This window comes from Peromyscus eremicus, chromosome 1 (assembly GCF_949786415.1).
Source record: "Peromyscus eremicus chromosome 1, PerEre_H2_v1, whole genome shotgun sequence".
Classification (NCBI taxonomy): domain Eukaryota; kingdom Metazoa; phylum Chordata; class Mammalia; order Rodentia; family Cricetidae; genus Peromyscus; species Peromyscus eremicus.
The window spans coordinates 60,945,722-60,959,819 of NC_081416.1; the positions used below are offsets into that span (position 1 = coordinate 60,945,722).

At 55.7% G+C, this 14,098-nt stretch overlaps 1 protein-coding gene across 1 annotated transcript in view; it reads right to left on the reverse strand.

The window, feature by feature from the left end:
* Positions 1 to 249: 249 nt before the first annotated feature.
* The window catches only part of Muc5ac (mucin 5AC, oligomeric mucus/gel-forming), a 31,505-nt gene continuing 17,656 nt past the window's right edge, over positions 250 to 14,098 (reverse strand). The window contains 22 exon segments of the mRNA XM_059255017.1: positions 250 to 496; positions 498 to 633; positions 1,003 to 1,111; positions 1,219 to 1,276; positions 1,473 to 1,582; positions 2,035 to 2,149; positions 2,229 to 2,354; positions 2,902 to 2,939; positions 3,170 to 3,274; positions 3,637 to 3,799; positions 4,293 to 4,324; positions 4,465 to 4,565; positions 4,694 to 4,784; positions 5,162 to 5,340; positions 5,848 to 6,046; positions 6,311 to 6,494; positions 6,594 to 6,844; positions 7,170 to 7,344; positions 7,670 to 7,869; positions 8,091 to 8,816; positions 9,363 to 9,725; positions 10,800 to 14,006. Coding sequence (XP_059111000.1) covers positions 350 to 496; positions 498 to 633; positions 1,003 to 1,111; positions 1,219 to 1,276; positions 1,473 to 1,582; positions 2,035 to 2,149; positions 2,229 to 2,354; positions 2,902 to 2,939; positions 3,170 to 3,274; positions 3,637 to 3,799; positions 4,293 to 4,324; positions 4,465 to 4,565; positions 4,694 to 4,784; positions 5,162 to 5,340; positions 5,848 to 6,046; positions 6,311 to 6,494; positions 6,594 to 6,844; positions 7,170 to 7,344; positions 7,670 to 7,869; positions 8,091 to 8,816; positions 9,363 to 9,725; positions 10,800 to 14,006 — 6,815 coding nt within the window. The 3' untranslated portion in view covers positions 250 to 349.

Consider the following 14,098-nt stretch of genomic DNA (forward strand, 5'->3'; position numbering starts at 1 on the left):
CTCTGAGTGTATTTATAAAACAAATTGGCCATTTTCTGAAAGGGGGCACAGGTGCAGGGCTGAGGTGGGAGTGAAGCCAAGCAGATGATACTGCATTCAGGTGACTCATTCATGGATCCTTTGATGATGCTGAAGTTCTTTCCAAAGGAGTCCAGGGGTCCTCATGCTCCTAATCGGTGGATAAGACCTCTCCCACCTCCAAGGACAGCTGAGGTTGATGTCCCTCTTGAAGAGAAAGTGGTGGGTAGGTAGAGGGTCTGGAATTCAAGCCACTTGAACAAGCAGCACATGTCCTGCTGGCCTCAGGAGGACTTTGGGGTGGTGTGTTGGGACAGCAGTGCTGCTCAGTTTACTGGGAAGGCCCAAGCACCTCCTCGCTGGCCCTGAATGCCGACTACTGGCCATGTTCCTTACTTCCCTTGGACTTGAACTCTGATTCTGAGGACTCTGGGTGGCTTGTGTCACCGAGAGCATGGCACCGCTGGCCCAGGCAGCCGACACTTCTCAACCTGGGTGTAGCTGAAGGTGCGGCTGGAGCCATCGTCACAGCGCAGGGTCACACTCCTCTGCGAGGTTTGCAGCTCCTGGCAGCACTCACACTTGTGTTCCACTGTGTTGGCCTCCAGGGAGTACCTGCGGGTAGATCTGCTCAGCACCCGGCCCTGCCAGGAGCTGCCTGCACCTGCCACAGTCTCCGTGTCCCGTGGGCACACTGCCAAGCTCCCGAGGTCTTTGTCACCCTGGGTACAAAACCCCACCCCTCTCACTTGCCAATGGCCCTGGGGCAAACGTTTCAGCCACAGCTGCCTTTGGCCACCAGGCGTCCTGAGTCTGCATCCAGAAGCACAGCAGATCACTGCTGCCTCTTTCTCACCCTCCTGGTTCTGGCCCTCTCTGCCCTGCTTCTGGACCTGAGTGCACCCCACACCCCACCCCACCCCCACCGCCAATTGCATCTCTGAACACTGTCCTCTGAGGCTCCCCGGGGCTCAGGGTTCGTACATGGAGGTGCTGTCCCCGCAGTTGCCCTGGCAGTAGGAGAGGCTCACTGGCCCCTCAGAGCTGCAGTTTTGCTGACGGATGATCTGCTGTCTTTGGTGTACCGTGCATTCTGGGAGGACAGGAAATGAGCAGAGGGTCAGTGTCTGCTCAGTCATTTCCTGGGTGCTCCAGGCTGGGATCAACCCCTTCCTTGTCAGACCCCCTGCCCCCACTTACTCTGCTGGGGTAGGAGACAGTCATAGCAGCAACCATCTTCTCTCAGCTGAGCGTGGCCCTGTGCCAACAATGGACCATTGTGAATGCCAGGGGCAACGAGGCGTCCGGAAGTGGAGGAATGGCTCATGGGGCCAAATGTAAAGAGTAGCGGGGATGACCCTCCATGGAGGGGACAAGCCTGATGTCCATACTGGCCTCCCCCTCATCTCCAGGTGAGCTGCCTCCTTGGCTGGAGAGGGAAAGCCCAAACTCACCGGTGGACAGTTGATCTTGGGGCACTCCTTCTTTATCGTCACAATAGTGAATACATCTTGGAGCTTCTCACACTTATGAGTCACACAGGGGTCCTCAGGTTCTGGCAGGACTCACCAGGCTGAAAAGAGGCCCAGCCTACATAGTGAGTGCTCATCCTCTGACTCCCCCCAGCCTATTGTCTTCTAGGGAGACACTGGCATAGGCCAGGCCTATGTCTGCCAGAGACAGCTTCCCAAGTGCCCCCAAGGTTCAGGACCCTGCCTATTCAGCCTGGAGACCCCAAGACCCTGCCTGATCGTCTCTGAGCCCCCAGATTTAGGCCACTCAGGGTCCAGTGCCCCAGCCCTTCCGACCTGTCCCAGAGACATACCGCCGGTGCAGAGAAAGAGGGCAGTGGATCAGTTCAAATGCTGTCTGTTTCATGCTCTCTGTACCTGGGCCTGGGACTTTTAGTAGTTCCTTGGAGCATGTGGTGGCTTTGTCCCAGCCTGTGTGGAGCTTTGCAGAACCTGTGGTCTGCTGTTCTTACCATCTATTCCCCTTTCTGAGGTCACCTAGCACAGTCCCAGGTACTCACGAGGTAGAAGTAGGTGGAACTGTTGCTGTTTTTAACGAGGCAGCCCTTCTGTATACACTGGCCACAGCATTGCCCTGGCTTGACCTGGTACTCAAAGCCCTGCAGGAAGAATGGTATGCTGCCTGAGTTCAGGCCATTGGCACAGGGTGACGAGAGCAGGGCTGGGACCAGGACTCACCTGAGGACATTGGATGTTGCTGCAGAGCTTAGTCTCACAGCTGACCACAAAGACATCTGAATGGAAATTGCTGGGCGCCTCACACAAGCATGTTTCACACAGGCTGGAGGAGATCACAGCACCAGGCTGGGAAGAGTCAAGGCTGGGCATTAGTGAGCTCAAGCTGGAAGAGACCTACCCTATACTCTGACTGGCCAGTTGCCCCAGCTGCCCACCAAGCTGACCCATTCTCTAGGAGATGATCCTTAACGTTACCTCATGGTGAAGAGATCATAACTCAGGTACTGTCCCAGGGCGGAGCTTGTAACTGTGTCTCTATGTCGGGGGACCCAAGATACTACATACTTGGAGAATTGGTGTGGGGGAAGTGAGGTGCTGGCATACCCAGTGTGATTTCAGGGGACCAAGAGCTGCTAGAATCCTGATGGGCCCGGACACCAGGTACTGGCAGCTTCAAGGATACTGGGGCCAACCTCAACTGCACCGCTCTGAGCTACATCCACAGAGGTTTGTGTTGTTGGTCTATGCAGGAGCTCTGTGCCAGGGTCTACAGTGGCTTAAGAACTCCTCAGCTTCTCAGATCACCACTCAAGCTCCACGGAGCTCATGGAGCACCCCAAATGGGAAGCTCAACCTCTGTAGGCTGTCAGGCCTGAGCACCAGTGGTTCCTACCTGATAGAGAGTCCCGTTGACTTCACAGCCCTTCCGACCTGTCCAAGAGACATACTGGCTATAGCCTGGGCCTTGCAAGGGCACAACCTGACTCCTACATCAACACGTTCTACTGCTAGTTACTGGAGCACCTTGGGCTTCCTTCCCACCAAGGGCTCCACGCCAAGCAACAACAACCCATCTCCAACCATCAGTGGCTTCATCTGGCTGGTCCCCTGGGAAATTCCAGGCCCCGGTGTGACTTGGTGCAAGGGTCAGGGACACTCACTGCTGCAGGTTTGGCTTGGGCAGCAAGCTCCCTCCTCGTATGTGACCATCAGGCTAGAATTCTCCGGGCAGTGCAGAGGAGGAGAGCAGTGGCTGGAGTTGCAGACTGTAATAGAGAAAGCTGCTGTCAGGGGCTGGGCTTGCCCTGTACCTGCTTCTTTTCTGTTCCAAGGGCCTACCCCACCACAGGATGTCATGACAGTTCCCAGGACCCCAGGAGCAGGCTCTGGTCAGGCTGGACAGAGGAGTCTCCACCACACACACCTAAAGAGCACCTGCTAGGACATTACCAGATCAGGACCCAGCAGGCTCCCTGTACTCAAGCAATGTACAAAGCCTGGGAAGGGATGGTTTCTACTCCCTTCCTCCTGGGACCATGTCCACAGAGCTGGCTGTTGACCCAGTGTACCTACGGCTCCTCAGGAGATAGTCCTACCTACGGGTATGGGGACAGTAGCAAAGGCTCACCACAGCTGGACTGGGGACAACACTGGCCAGCCTCCAGGGCTTCAGGCACCGGCACAAAGCCAGGCTCTGGACAGGTGGTCTGGGGACAGGGCTTCCTTTGGCAGGTCAGTGTGGCCTTCCTGCAGGTGCAGTCCTCGCAGCCGATGCTGATGGTGTGGCCCGGCTACGGGAGAAGGACACGGACCTGGCCTGTGAATGAGGTGCTCAGGCCAAGGGCAGCTGCAGCCAAGCCTCATATTCAGGTCTCACATGCGCTGAGGGTCTGTGCAGCAAGTCTGGGGGAGAGGGCTTTAGGAGTGCAAGGCCTGAGGCACTGAAGTCCAGGCACAGAGGCCGGGAGCAGAGGGAAGAAGGACTTTGTTTGGTGAGCAGCCCTTCCCCTCCACCTCATCACACCTCATCATCCTTCTTCAGGAAAGGAGTACTAGGGAAGAACAGGACTGACCAGTCCTCATGAGACACCCAGCAGCTCCAAAACACAGGCAAGGCAGAGAAGAAGGCCTTTCTGGATCCTGTTGGGACACTGGCACTCTCCCTGCCTTCATCTGGCCTTTGGCACACTAAGAAAGGCCCACCACAGCCCTGCACGGCCTTTGTTTTCAGAACCTCCCGCCTCAGGCTCTGGCCCCCCAAGAACCACCACCATTTGTACCTACCTCCACAGGTTCTCCATGAGGCCCCAGGCACCCTGTAGAGAGAGGTCCTGTCATTTTGGGCGGCCAAAGGGATGGGGCAGGAACAGGACCCATGTTGGGCACCATAGTGGGATCTGGGGTCAAGCCACATCCTGGCCCTCCAAACCCCCCATTACATGCCATGGGGACATACATTGGCAGGAAGGCATGCAGATTGAATCATTAGTGCTGAAAGGTGTCATGTTATCTGGGCAGAAGCAGCCCTCTGTGAAGGGGCCAGCTTCTTGAAGGGTCCTGCAAGAAACAGAGAATTGGTGGGTCCTTCACCCCCCAAGTAAGAAAGAACCCAGCCTAGGAAAGCCAAGTGCCAGAAGTAGATCCCCAGGGTTTATCAGCCCTGTGAACAGAGGGCTGGCACTTACAAACTGGTGCTGGTGTCATCATTCCTATAGCAGTATTGAGGGTTGGTTGGGCCACACGGCTGGTATACTTTGTTAGCAGGGCAGGTGAATGCTGCGTGGAGAGAGAGCCACCCCTGAGAAGCCATTTCAATTTCAAGGCCCCACTTCTGGGATCCTCCAAGCTCCAGCCACTGCTGAGTGCTGACACCCACTCAGAAGCCTCCAATAGCTTTCTACAACCTGCCCCACTCCCTCAGGTCCTTTGCTCTATAGCTTGTCCAAGACAGCTGGCACCCCAGGCCCTAAATTCACAGATACTTCCATTTGGATAATCGCCCTTTCCTGAAAACAAACCCAAAGCCCGGGGCTTTTCCCTTCAGGGAAGACTGGCCATGAGGCTTCATGTCCTCCTCCTCTCCCAGGCTATCTGCCTAGAACCTCTAAATTCTCACAACAGAGGACAGGAAGGCGGCCTGGCTGGGCACTCACAACAGGTATTGTTGGTCTGGCTTCTCCAGGGGATGCACCGGCCTTGGGCTGCACAGAGTGATGCGTAGAGCTCTAGGGCTGAGCACACCACCTCCAAGGTCAACCCATGGCAGGAGTCGAACAAGCAGCCTTCGTAGAATGCCAGTGGAGGGATGATGTCATGGCAGGATTGGAAGAGACTGTGGGTGGGCAAAGACAGACACAGGTGGTGTGTGCATCCATTATACTCGGGTTACCACTCACAGTGGGGGCTTCCAGATCTGTGACCTCTCCTTGGAGGTGAGGTTCTGGACAATGACTCAGCCCCTGTGAGTCTGTCTTCTAAGCCAAGGGACATCCCACTTCTGTGTGCATGCCAGGAAAGGTATCAGCCAGAGCACCGCTTCCTGCAAATGTCTCCCCCCTCAGCCTCCCTTATTCTGGAACCGTGCGTGCTGCCCAGGTGCAGGCAGTGACTGAGCTTGTATCAGTGAGAGGAACTGATAGAGCACTCCAGAGATGAGCCAACCTACCACCACCAGGTGTGCAGTAGCATTCCAGCATCGACGACTATCTGACAAGATCCCTAGAGACAGTGCCCAGACCCTAGAACAAGGCTGACCTCACTTCTCCAGGAGCCTTTTGAGGACTGGGTAGCTTTTGGCAGATGGAACCAGCAAGGTTACCCCCACTTTCTGGAATCTTACTTGCTCAGGAGGAGCTCACAGATTGGTGATGGTGGGCATGGAGTCGGCGAAGGACTGGGTACCACTGAAGTTGATGTTGGAGGAGGCCCTTGGCAGGAAGGCTGGTTGGGGACCTTCCAGTGGGGGGCCATCTTAGAACAAGAGGTTAGTGCCCCTCCAGGCAGGCGGCACTCATCCTTTTGGTCATTGGTACAAGTGCCTGCGGGTGAGACAAGGGTCAGCCAGCGCGCGCGGGGCAGCAGAGCTGTGCCTGGTGTGCTCTTGCTGAGGGTCAGAATTGGCACCTTGTCTCATATCCTCTCCTGTGTGCCTGACTCTCCCAGAAGCCAGCTTGGTTCCCAGTGTACAGGGAAGTCACCGTGGAACAAGTAGATGTGAACCACATGTGTGCACATTCAGAAAGCCCTCCAGGCCCATGGAGAGGCTACTCCTAATACCCAAACAATATCCAGAGTGAGCTTACCACACTGGCCCTCTGTGTTGTTGGAGAACATGTTGAAGGGCACCTCAACAGAGAAGATGAGGCCTGAGAACATGACCTGGACACCAATCTCCTGGATGGTCACATACATCTTGATACCCACGCGGGAGACGATAATGCCATTCTGCTGGAAGCCAGGATTGACTACCTTGTTGTTGAAGATGATCTGGATACAGATAGTAGAAGGAAGTTTAGAGTTAGGGTCCTCAACCTAGACCAAGCCTGCGGCAACCCCCTCCAAACACACACAGGAGGGCATGTCCACCTGGTTAGTCATGATCCCATCAACCGGCCTGCGGGTCAGCACCACGCGGTCCTGGTGGTACTCCACGATGATGGACTGCGGGCAGGAAACACTGTCTCCGGGGTCACAGAAGTAGTTGTCAATGAGCACACGGAAGTGTCCAAACACAGGCACGATCTGCTGCACCAGCACATATGTGCAGTTATCCAGAAAAGTGTAGTAGGTGCCATCAAACGTGATGTAGTGGGGATCACCCCAGCCGCTGCAAACACCTGGGGGGGGAGGTAGCTTACCTTATAAACTGGCTCTCATCCAGCTGATCCAACCCCCCCCCCACTGCCTCCAAATCAGGAACTCTTGAGGCTGTTGTACCCTTGTGACACATATGGATAGTCCCTTTAGACTTTGACTGAGGTCCTTCATAAGCTGCTGGGATTCTGAGACACAGAATCCCACTGGGCTCTGTGGCTCTGGGACTCAGTTATCTCCACTTGGCATCCCCATCCCTGACCTGATAATGGGACATCTTTCCTGGTGTCCACCTCATTTTCTCCTCCTCTGTCATGCCTCCCTTTGTTGAACACTATCCCCACTCACACTGGCACTGGTAGTGCTGGCAGCAACCATCCTGGTCATCCACCTTCAGAGGTGGGTAGCCGTTGGCACAAGATGGTGCTTTCACTTCTGGGCACTGGCGTGGGCTCAGGGAGACGACATTGTTGCCCTCACAGGTGGCTTGGGAGCAATTAGGCATGTGCCAGATGTCCCCTTTCTGTAGAAACAAAGCCAGCTGTGGGTCTGAGTCCTGGGCCATAGGATCACCCTTCAGTTCTCAGGGGTATACCATCACCTCTGCCACCTTCCCCCTCACTGAGGGGGAATTTTAACCTCCAGCCTCAACACCCAACTACCCAACTATCAATGCAACACTGATGAACCAAACATGCAAAGCCATAAAAAGACCCAGCCCAAAGCTCGCCCTGTGTCAACTGGGGGCTGGTGTTCTTCATGAGGACTTAAGTTGAGGTATAATTGCAAATACACCAAGGTCTCCATAGTGGCCATCAGTCTCCAGGAAGGATAACAGATAGACTTACCATTCTTGGCGGGACCACATTGCACCGATCCCGATGAATGACAGGTGTGCTGGTAGATGTAGATGTGAATAGAGCTGGTGTAGGGGACGGCGTGGTGGAGGGGCAGTCCTGACTAACACTTCTAACCACCTGGCAGTCCTGGCTACACATGGCATAGTAACAGTGGCCATCAAGATCTGTCTGGTTGTAGATGATGGATCCTGCAAGATCAAGAGGTATGTAGAGGTTGGGGAGGCCCTGGAGAAGACTGCTCCCCAGATAGTGGATTGCCAACCTCAAGACTTCCCAGTCAATGAAAGAAGGATAAGACTAGAAATGTCTAAAGGCCATTGTGGCGCCATCTGCCAAACCCAACGACGTTAACGGAAGACAATAAAGGTAAGGAGTACCTTGGGAAACTGCACAAAGATGTCTCACTTACCGATAGGATACAAATGGCCTGCCACGCTGCAGAAACAAGGGGTGGTAGAGTGGACTCTAGGGCTGGACGATGAGGATGGGGACACAGATGAGGGTGACACAACTGGAAATGAGGGTATGTGGGATGATGTCACAGGGGAAGTCGCAGAGGTCCCAGGGCAGCCTTCAGGAGTGCGGCAGCACAGCACTCGCACCTTATAGTTGAGGCACATCCCAGAGACGTCCTTCTGGTCCCGGTTCCTGCACACCAGGCCCACAGTGGGGTCACACTGCACCACCTGACCCAGATCCTCCACCCTCATCTCAGGGTGGTTCTCAGCCCTGCATTCCAGCTGTGTGATCTCCTCTGGCCGGTGACAGATCCTCTCTCCCCTCCTCAGGATGTTGCTATAGGTTTCCAGGTCCTCTCCATGTGGACCAGGCACCGGGAAGTCTGTGTCAAACCACTTGGTCCAGTTGCACTGTGGCCGGCAGTGGGTGGTCCCTGGGAAAGAAGTCACTACAGAAGGAGACCCAGGGCCTGTGGTGCTGGTAGGAGCAGAGGTGGCTCTGGTTCCAGGAACAGAGATGGCACTGGTTTTTCCTATGAATGTCGTGCTGGCTGTCTGCCCAGATGTGGTGCTGGTGCTCCTGATGGACATGGTGCTGGCTGTCTGCTCAGAGGTGGTTCTGGTGTTCCTGGTGGACATGGTGCTGGCTGTCTGCCCAGATGTGGTACTGGATTTTTCTATAGAGGTTGAGCTGGTCTGGGTTTTGAGGGTGGTGCTCAATTTTCCTCTAGAGGGTGAGCTTGTTTGGGGTATGTAGGTAGTGCTGGCTGGCTGCCCAGATGTGGAGCTGGATTTTCCTATAGGTGTTGTTCTGGTTTGGGGTTTGGAGGTGGTGCTGGATGGATGCCCAGAGGTTAGTCTGGGTTTAGGCATGGATGTGGTGCTGGCTGTCTGCACAGAGGTGGTTCTGGTGCCCCTGGTGGACATGGTGCTGGCTGTTTGCACAGAGGTGGTCCTGGTGTCCCTGGTGAATATGGTGCTGGCTGTCTGCACAGAGGTGGTTCTGGTGCCCCTGGTGGACATGGTGCTGGCTGTCTGCCCAAATGTGGTGCTGGTGCCCCTGGTGGACATGGTGCTGGCTGTCTGCACAGAGGTTGAGCTGGTTTGGGGTGTGGAGGTGGTGCTGCTTGTCTGGACAATGGTTGTCCTGGTCCTGGGAGTGGACGTGCTGATTTCTGCATGCACAGAAGTGGTGACAGGAGCCGAGCTGGTGACAGTCTCACCTGAGGTGCTGGAAAGAGTGGCAGGTGTGGTCCCAGGGCAGCCTTCAGGAGTGCGGCAGCACAGCACTCGCACCTCATAGTTGAGGCACATCCCAGAGACGTCCTTCTGGTCCCGGTTCCTGCACACCAGGCCCACAGTGGGGTCACACTGCACCACCTGACCCAGATCCTCCACCCTCATCTCAGGGTGGTTCTCAGCCCTGCATTCCAGCTGTGTGATCTCCTCTGGCCGGTGACAGATCCTCTCTCCCCTCCTCAGGATGTTGCTGTAGGTTTCCAGGTCCCCTCCATGTGGACCAGGCACCGGGAAGTCTGTGTCAAACCACTTGGTCCAGTTGCACTGTGGCCGGCAGTGGGTGGTCCCTGGGAGAGAAGTCACTACAGAAGGAGACCCAGGGCCTGTGGTGCTGGTAGGAGCAGAGGTGGCTCTGGTTCCAGGAACAGAGATGGCACTGGTTTTTCCTATGAATGTCGTGCTGGCTGTCTGCCCAGATGTGGTACTGGTGCTCCTGGTGAACATGGTGCTGGCTGTCTGCCCAGATGTGGTGCTGGTGCTCCTGGTGAACATGGTGCTGGCTGTCTGCCCAGATGTGGTACTGGATTTTCCTATAGGTGTTGTTCTGGTTTGGGGTTTGGAGGTGGTGCTGACTGGCTGCCCAGAGGTGGTTCTGGTGTCCCTGGTGGACATGGTGCTGGCTGGCTGTCCAGAGGTGGTGCTGGATTTTCCTATAGGTGTTGTTCTGGTTTGGGGTTTGGAGGTGGTGCTGACTGGCTGCCCAGAGGTTGGTCTGGGTTTAGGCATGGATGTGGTGCTGGCTGTCTGCACAGAGGTGGTTCTGGTGTCCCTGGTGGACATGGTGCTGGCTGGCTGTCCAGAGGTGGTGATGGATTTTCCTATAGGTGTTGTTCTTGTTTGGGGCGTGGAGGTAGTGCTGGCTGTCTGCCCAGATGTGGTACTGGATTTTTCTATAGAGGTTGAGCTGGTCTGGGTTTTGAGGGTGGTGCTCAATTTTCCTCTAGAGGGTGAGCTTGTTTGAGGTACGTAGGTAGTGCTGGCTGTCTGCCCAGATGTGGTGCTGGTGCCCCTGGTGGACATGGTGCTGGCTGTCTGCACAGATGTGGAGCTGGATTTTCCTATAGGTGTTGTTCTGGTTTGGGGTTTGGAGGTGGTGCTGGATGGATGCCCAGAGGTTGGTCTGGGTTTAGGCATGGATGTGGTGCTGGCTGTCTGCACAGAGGTGGTTCTGGTGCCCCTGGTGGACATGGTGCTGGCTGTCTGCACAGAGGTGGTTCTGGTGTCCCTGGTGAATATGGTGCTGGCTGGCTGCACAGAGGTGGTCCTGGTGTCCCTGGTGGACATGGTGCTGGCTGGCTGCACAGAGGTGGTCCTGGTGTCCCTGATGGACATGGTGCTGGCTGTCTGCCCAGATGTGGTACTGGTGCTCCTGGTGAACATGGTGCTGGCTGTCTGCCCAGATGTGATTCTGGATTTTCCTATAGGTGTTGTTCTGGTTTGGGGTTTGGAGGTGGTGCTGACTGGCTGCCCAGAGGTTGGTCTGGGTTTAGGCATGGATGTGGTGCTGGCTGTCTGCACAGAGGTGGTTCTGGTGCCCCTGGTGGACATGGTGCTGGCTGTCTGCACAGAGGTGGTCCTGGTGTCCCTGGTGGACATGGTGCTGGCTGTCTGCCCAGAGGTGGTTCTGGTGCCCCTGGTAGACATGGTGCTGGCTGTCTGCACAGAGGTTGAGCTGGTTTGGGGTGTGGAGGTGGTGCTGCTTGTCTGGACAATGGTTGTCCTGGTCCTGGGAGTGGACGTGCTGATTTCTGCATGCACAGAAGTGGTGACAGGAGCCGAGCTGGTGACAGTCTCACCTGAGGTGCTGGAAAGAGTGGCAGGTGTGGTCCCAGGGCAGCCTTCAGGAGTGCGGCAGCACAGCACTCGCACCTCATAGTTGAGGCACATCCCAGAGACGTCCTTCTGGTCCCGGTTCCTGCACACCAGGCCCACAGTGGGGTCACACTGCACCACCTGACCCAGATCCTCCACCCTCATCTCAGGGTGGTTCTCAGCCCTGCATTCCAGCTGTGTGATCTCCTCTGGCCGGTGACAGATCCTCTCTCCCCTCCTCAGGATGTTGCTGTAGGTTTCCAGGTCCCCTCCATGTGGACCAGGCACCGGGAAGTCTGTGTCAAACCACTTGGTCCAGTTGCACTGTGGCTGGCAGTGGGTGGTCCCTGGGAGAGAAGTCACTACAGAAGGAGACCCAGGGCCTGTGGTGCTGGTAGGAGCAGAGGTGGCTCTGGTTCCAGGAACAGAGATGGCACTGGTTTTTCCTATGAATGTCGTGCTGGCTGTCTGCCCAGATGTGGTGCTGGTGCTCCTAGTGAACATGGTGCTGGCTGTCTGCCCAGATGTGGTGCTGGATTTTCCTATAGGTGTTGTTCTGGTTTGGGGTTTGGAGGTGGTGCTGACTGGCTGCCCAGAGGTTGGTCTGGGTTTAGGCATGGATGTGGTGCTGGCTGTCTGCACAGAGGTGGTTCTGGTGTCCCTGGTGGACATGGTGCTGGCTGGCTGTCCAGAGGTGGTGATGGATTTTCCTATAGGTGTTGTTCTTGTTTGGGGCGTGGAGGTAGTGCTGGCTGTCTGCCCAGATGTGGTACTGGATTTTTCTATAGAGGTTGAGCTGGTCTGGGTTTTGAGGGTGGTGCTCAATTTTCCTCTAGAGGGTGAGCTTGTTTGAGGTATGTAGGTAGTGCTGGCTGTCTGCCCAGATGTGGTGCTGGTGCCCCTGGTGGACATGGTGCTGGCTGTCTGCCCAAATGTGGTGCTGGTGCCCCTGGTGGACATGGTGCTGGCTGTCTGCACAGAGGTTGAGCTGGTTTGGGGTGTGGAGGTGGTGCTGCTTGTCTGGACAATGGTTGTCCTGGTCCTGGGAGTGGACGTGCTGATTTCTGCATGCACAGAAGTGGTGACAGGAGCCGAGCTGGTGACAGTCTCACCTGAGGTGCTGGAAAGAGTGGCAGGTGTGGTCCCAGGGCAGCCTTCAGGAGTGCGGCAGCACAGCACTCGCACCTCATAGTTGAGGCACATCCCAGAGACGTCCTTCTGGTCCCGGTTCCTGCACACCAGGCCCACAGTGGGGTCACACTGCACCACCTGACCCAGATCCTCCACCCTCATCTCAGGGTGGTTCTCAGCCCTGCATTCCAGCTGTGTGATCTCCTCTGGCCGGTGACAGATCCTCTCTCCCCTCCTCAGGATGTTGCTGTAGGTTTCCAGGTCCCCTCCATGTGGACCAGGAACCGGGAAGTCAGTGTCGAACCACTTGGTCCAGTTGCACTGTGGCCAGCAGTGGGTGGTCCCAGGTTGGGTGATTGTGTGTGGACTGTCTGTGGCCCAGGTCTCTGTGTGTATGGTTGCTGAGTGAGTACTGGTGTCCTTGGTGGAAGAGGAATGCAAGCTTGTGGTCCAGTTGGTCTTTGTTTTTGTGCTTACTTCATGTGAGGCTGGATGGGTGGTAGCCGAAGCCGTGGAGCACAGGTCCACTACCTTACAGCATTCTATCCGGATCTCATAGTTATAACAAATGGGTGGCAGCTGGTTTTTGTTCAAACAGATCAACCCTTCCTCTCGGTTACAGATTACATCCTGCCCCAGCTCCTCCAGTGGAGTGTCGGGAAAGAACTGAGCCCTACACTCCACATTCCGTGGCTTCTCACAGAACTTGTAGCCTTTGGATCTCAGGTTTTTGAAAGTGTCAAAATCTCCACTGTTTCTGTCAGGCCCAGGGTAGCTGCCATCTATCCAATCAGTCCAAGTGCAAAGCTCCTGTGTGCATTCATGGGTAGTCTCAAAAGAGGCTGTGGTGGACCCTGAGCTTGGGATGGACACAGATGATGTGGCTGAAGTTGGCTGTGGCATTGGGCCAGTAGTGGACAGATTTACTTTAATGGCGGTAGAACTAACTGGGCCAGGGGTAGTTGGACTTGGAGCTGATGAAGAAGGACGTGAGGAAGAGGGAAAAGGACCTGGAGCATGGGTAGAGCGACCTGAGATAACTGTGCTATCTGTGTGGTCAGTTGAGGTGACAGGGGTTAAGGAGGTTGTGGTCCCCCTTGTAGCTGTCCTGGAGGTTATCAAATGGGTGGTCTGGGTAGGACCACTGGAGGTTGGACAGCTGATGGGGGTACAGCACTGAATTCTGATCTGGTAGTTGTCACAGAGCCTTGATACCTGATCCCTGTTGTGACAGGTCAACCCTCCAGTTGTACTACACTCCACATGCTGCCCCAGCACATGAAGGGGCACCTCAGGGGTTTCCTCAGCACGGCACTCCACTGCCCTTGGTGCTTGGCAGATCTGGTAGCCATGGGCACGGAGGTTCTCCAGAGTCTCAAAGTCACCACTGTCAATGCCACGTCCAGGATGGCTGACATCCATCCAGGGAGACCAGTGGCACTCCTGGCAGCCTGGTGTGGTTGAGGTGGAGGCCACAGTAGATGCAGTCAAGGTCGAGGCAGTGGCAGGTGTCTTCACTGACGACATGCTGCTGGTTGTCGACACAGCCCTGCTTGGGGACTCTGTGTATACTACACTCAGGGTAGGGCTGGGATGTGTGCTGGAGGGTGGCATTGAGGTCATGACTGTGGACAAAGGTAACAGGAGTGGACATTAGGGCCTTGGTGCTGAGATAAAAGCAGGGTCCCTGGTCACATCCTCCCTCCTCACACATCAG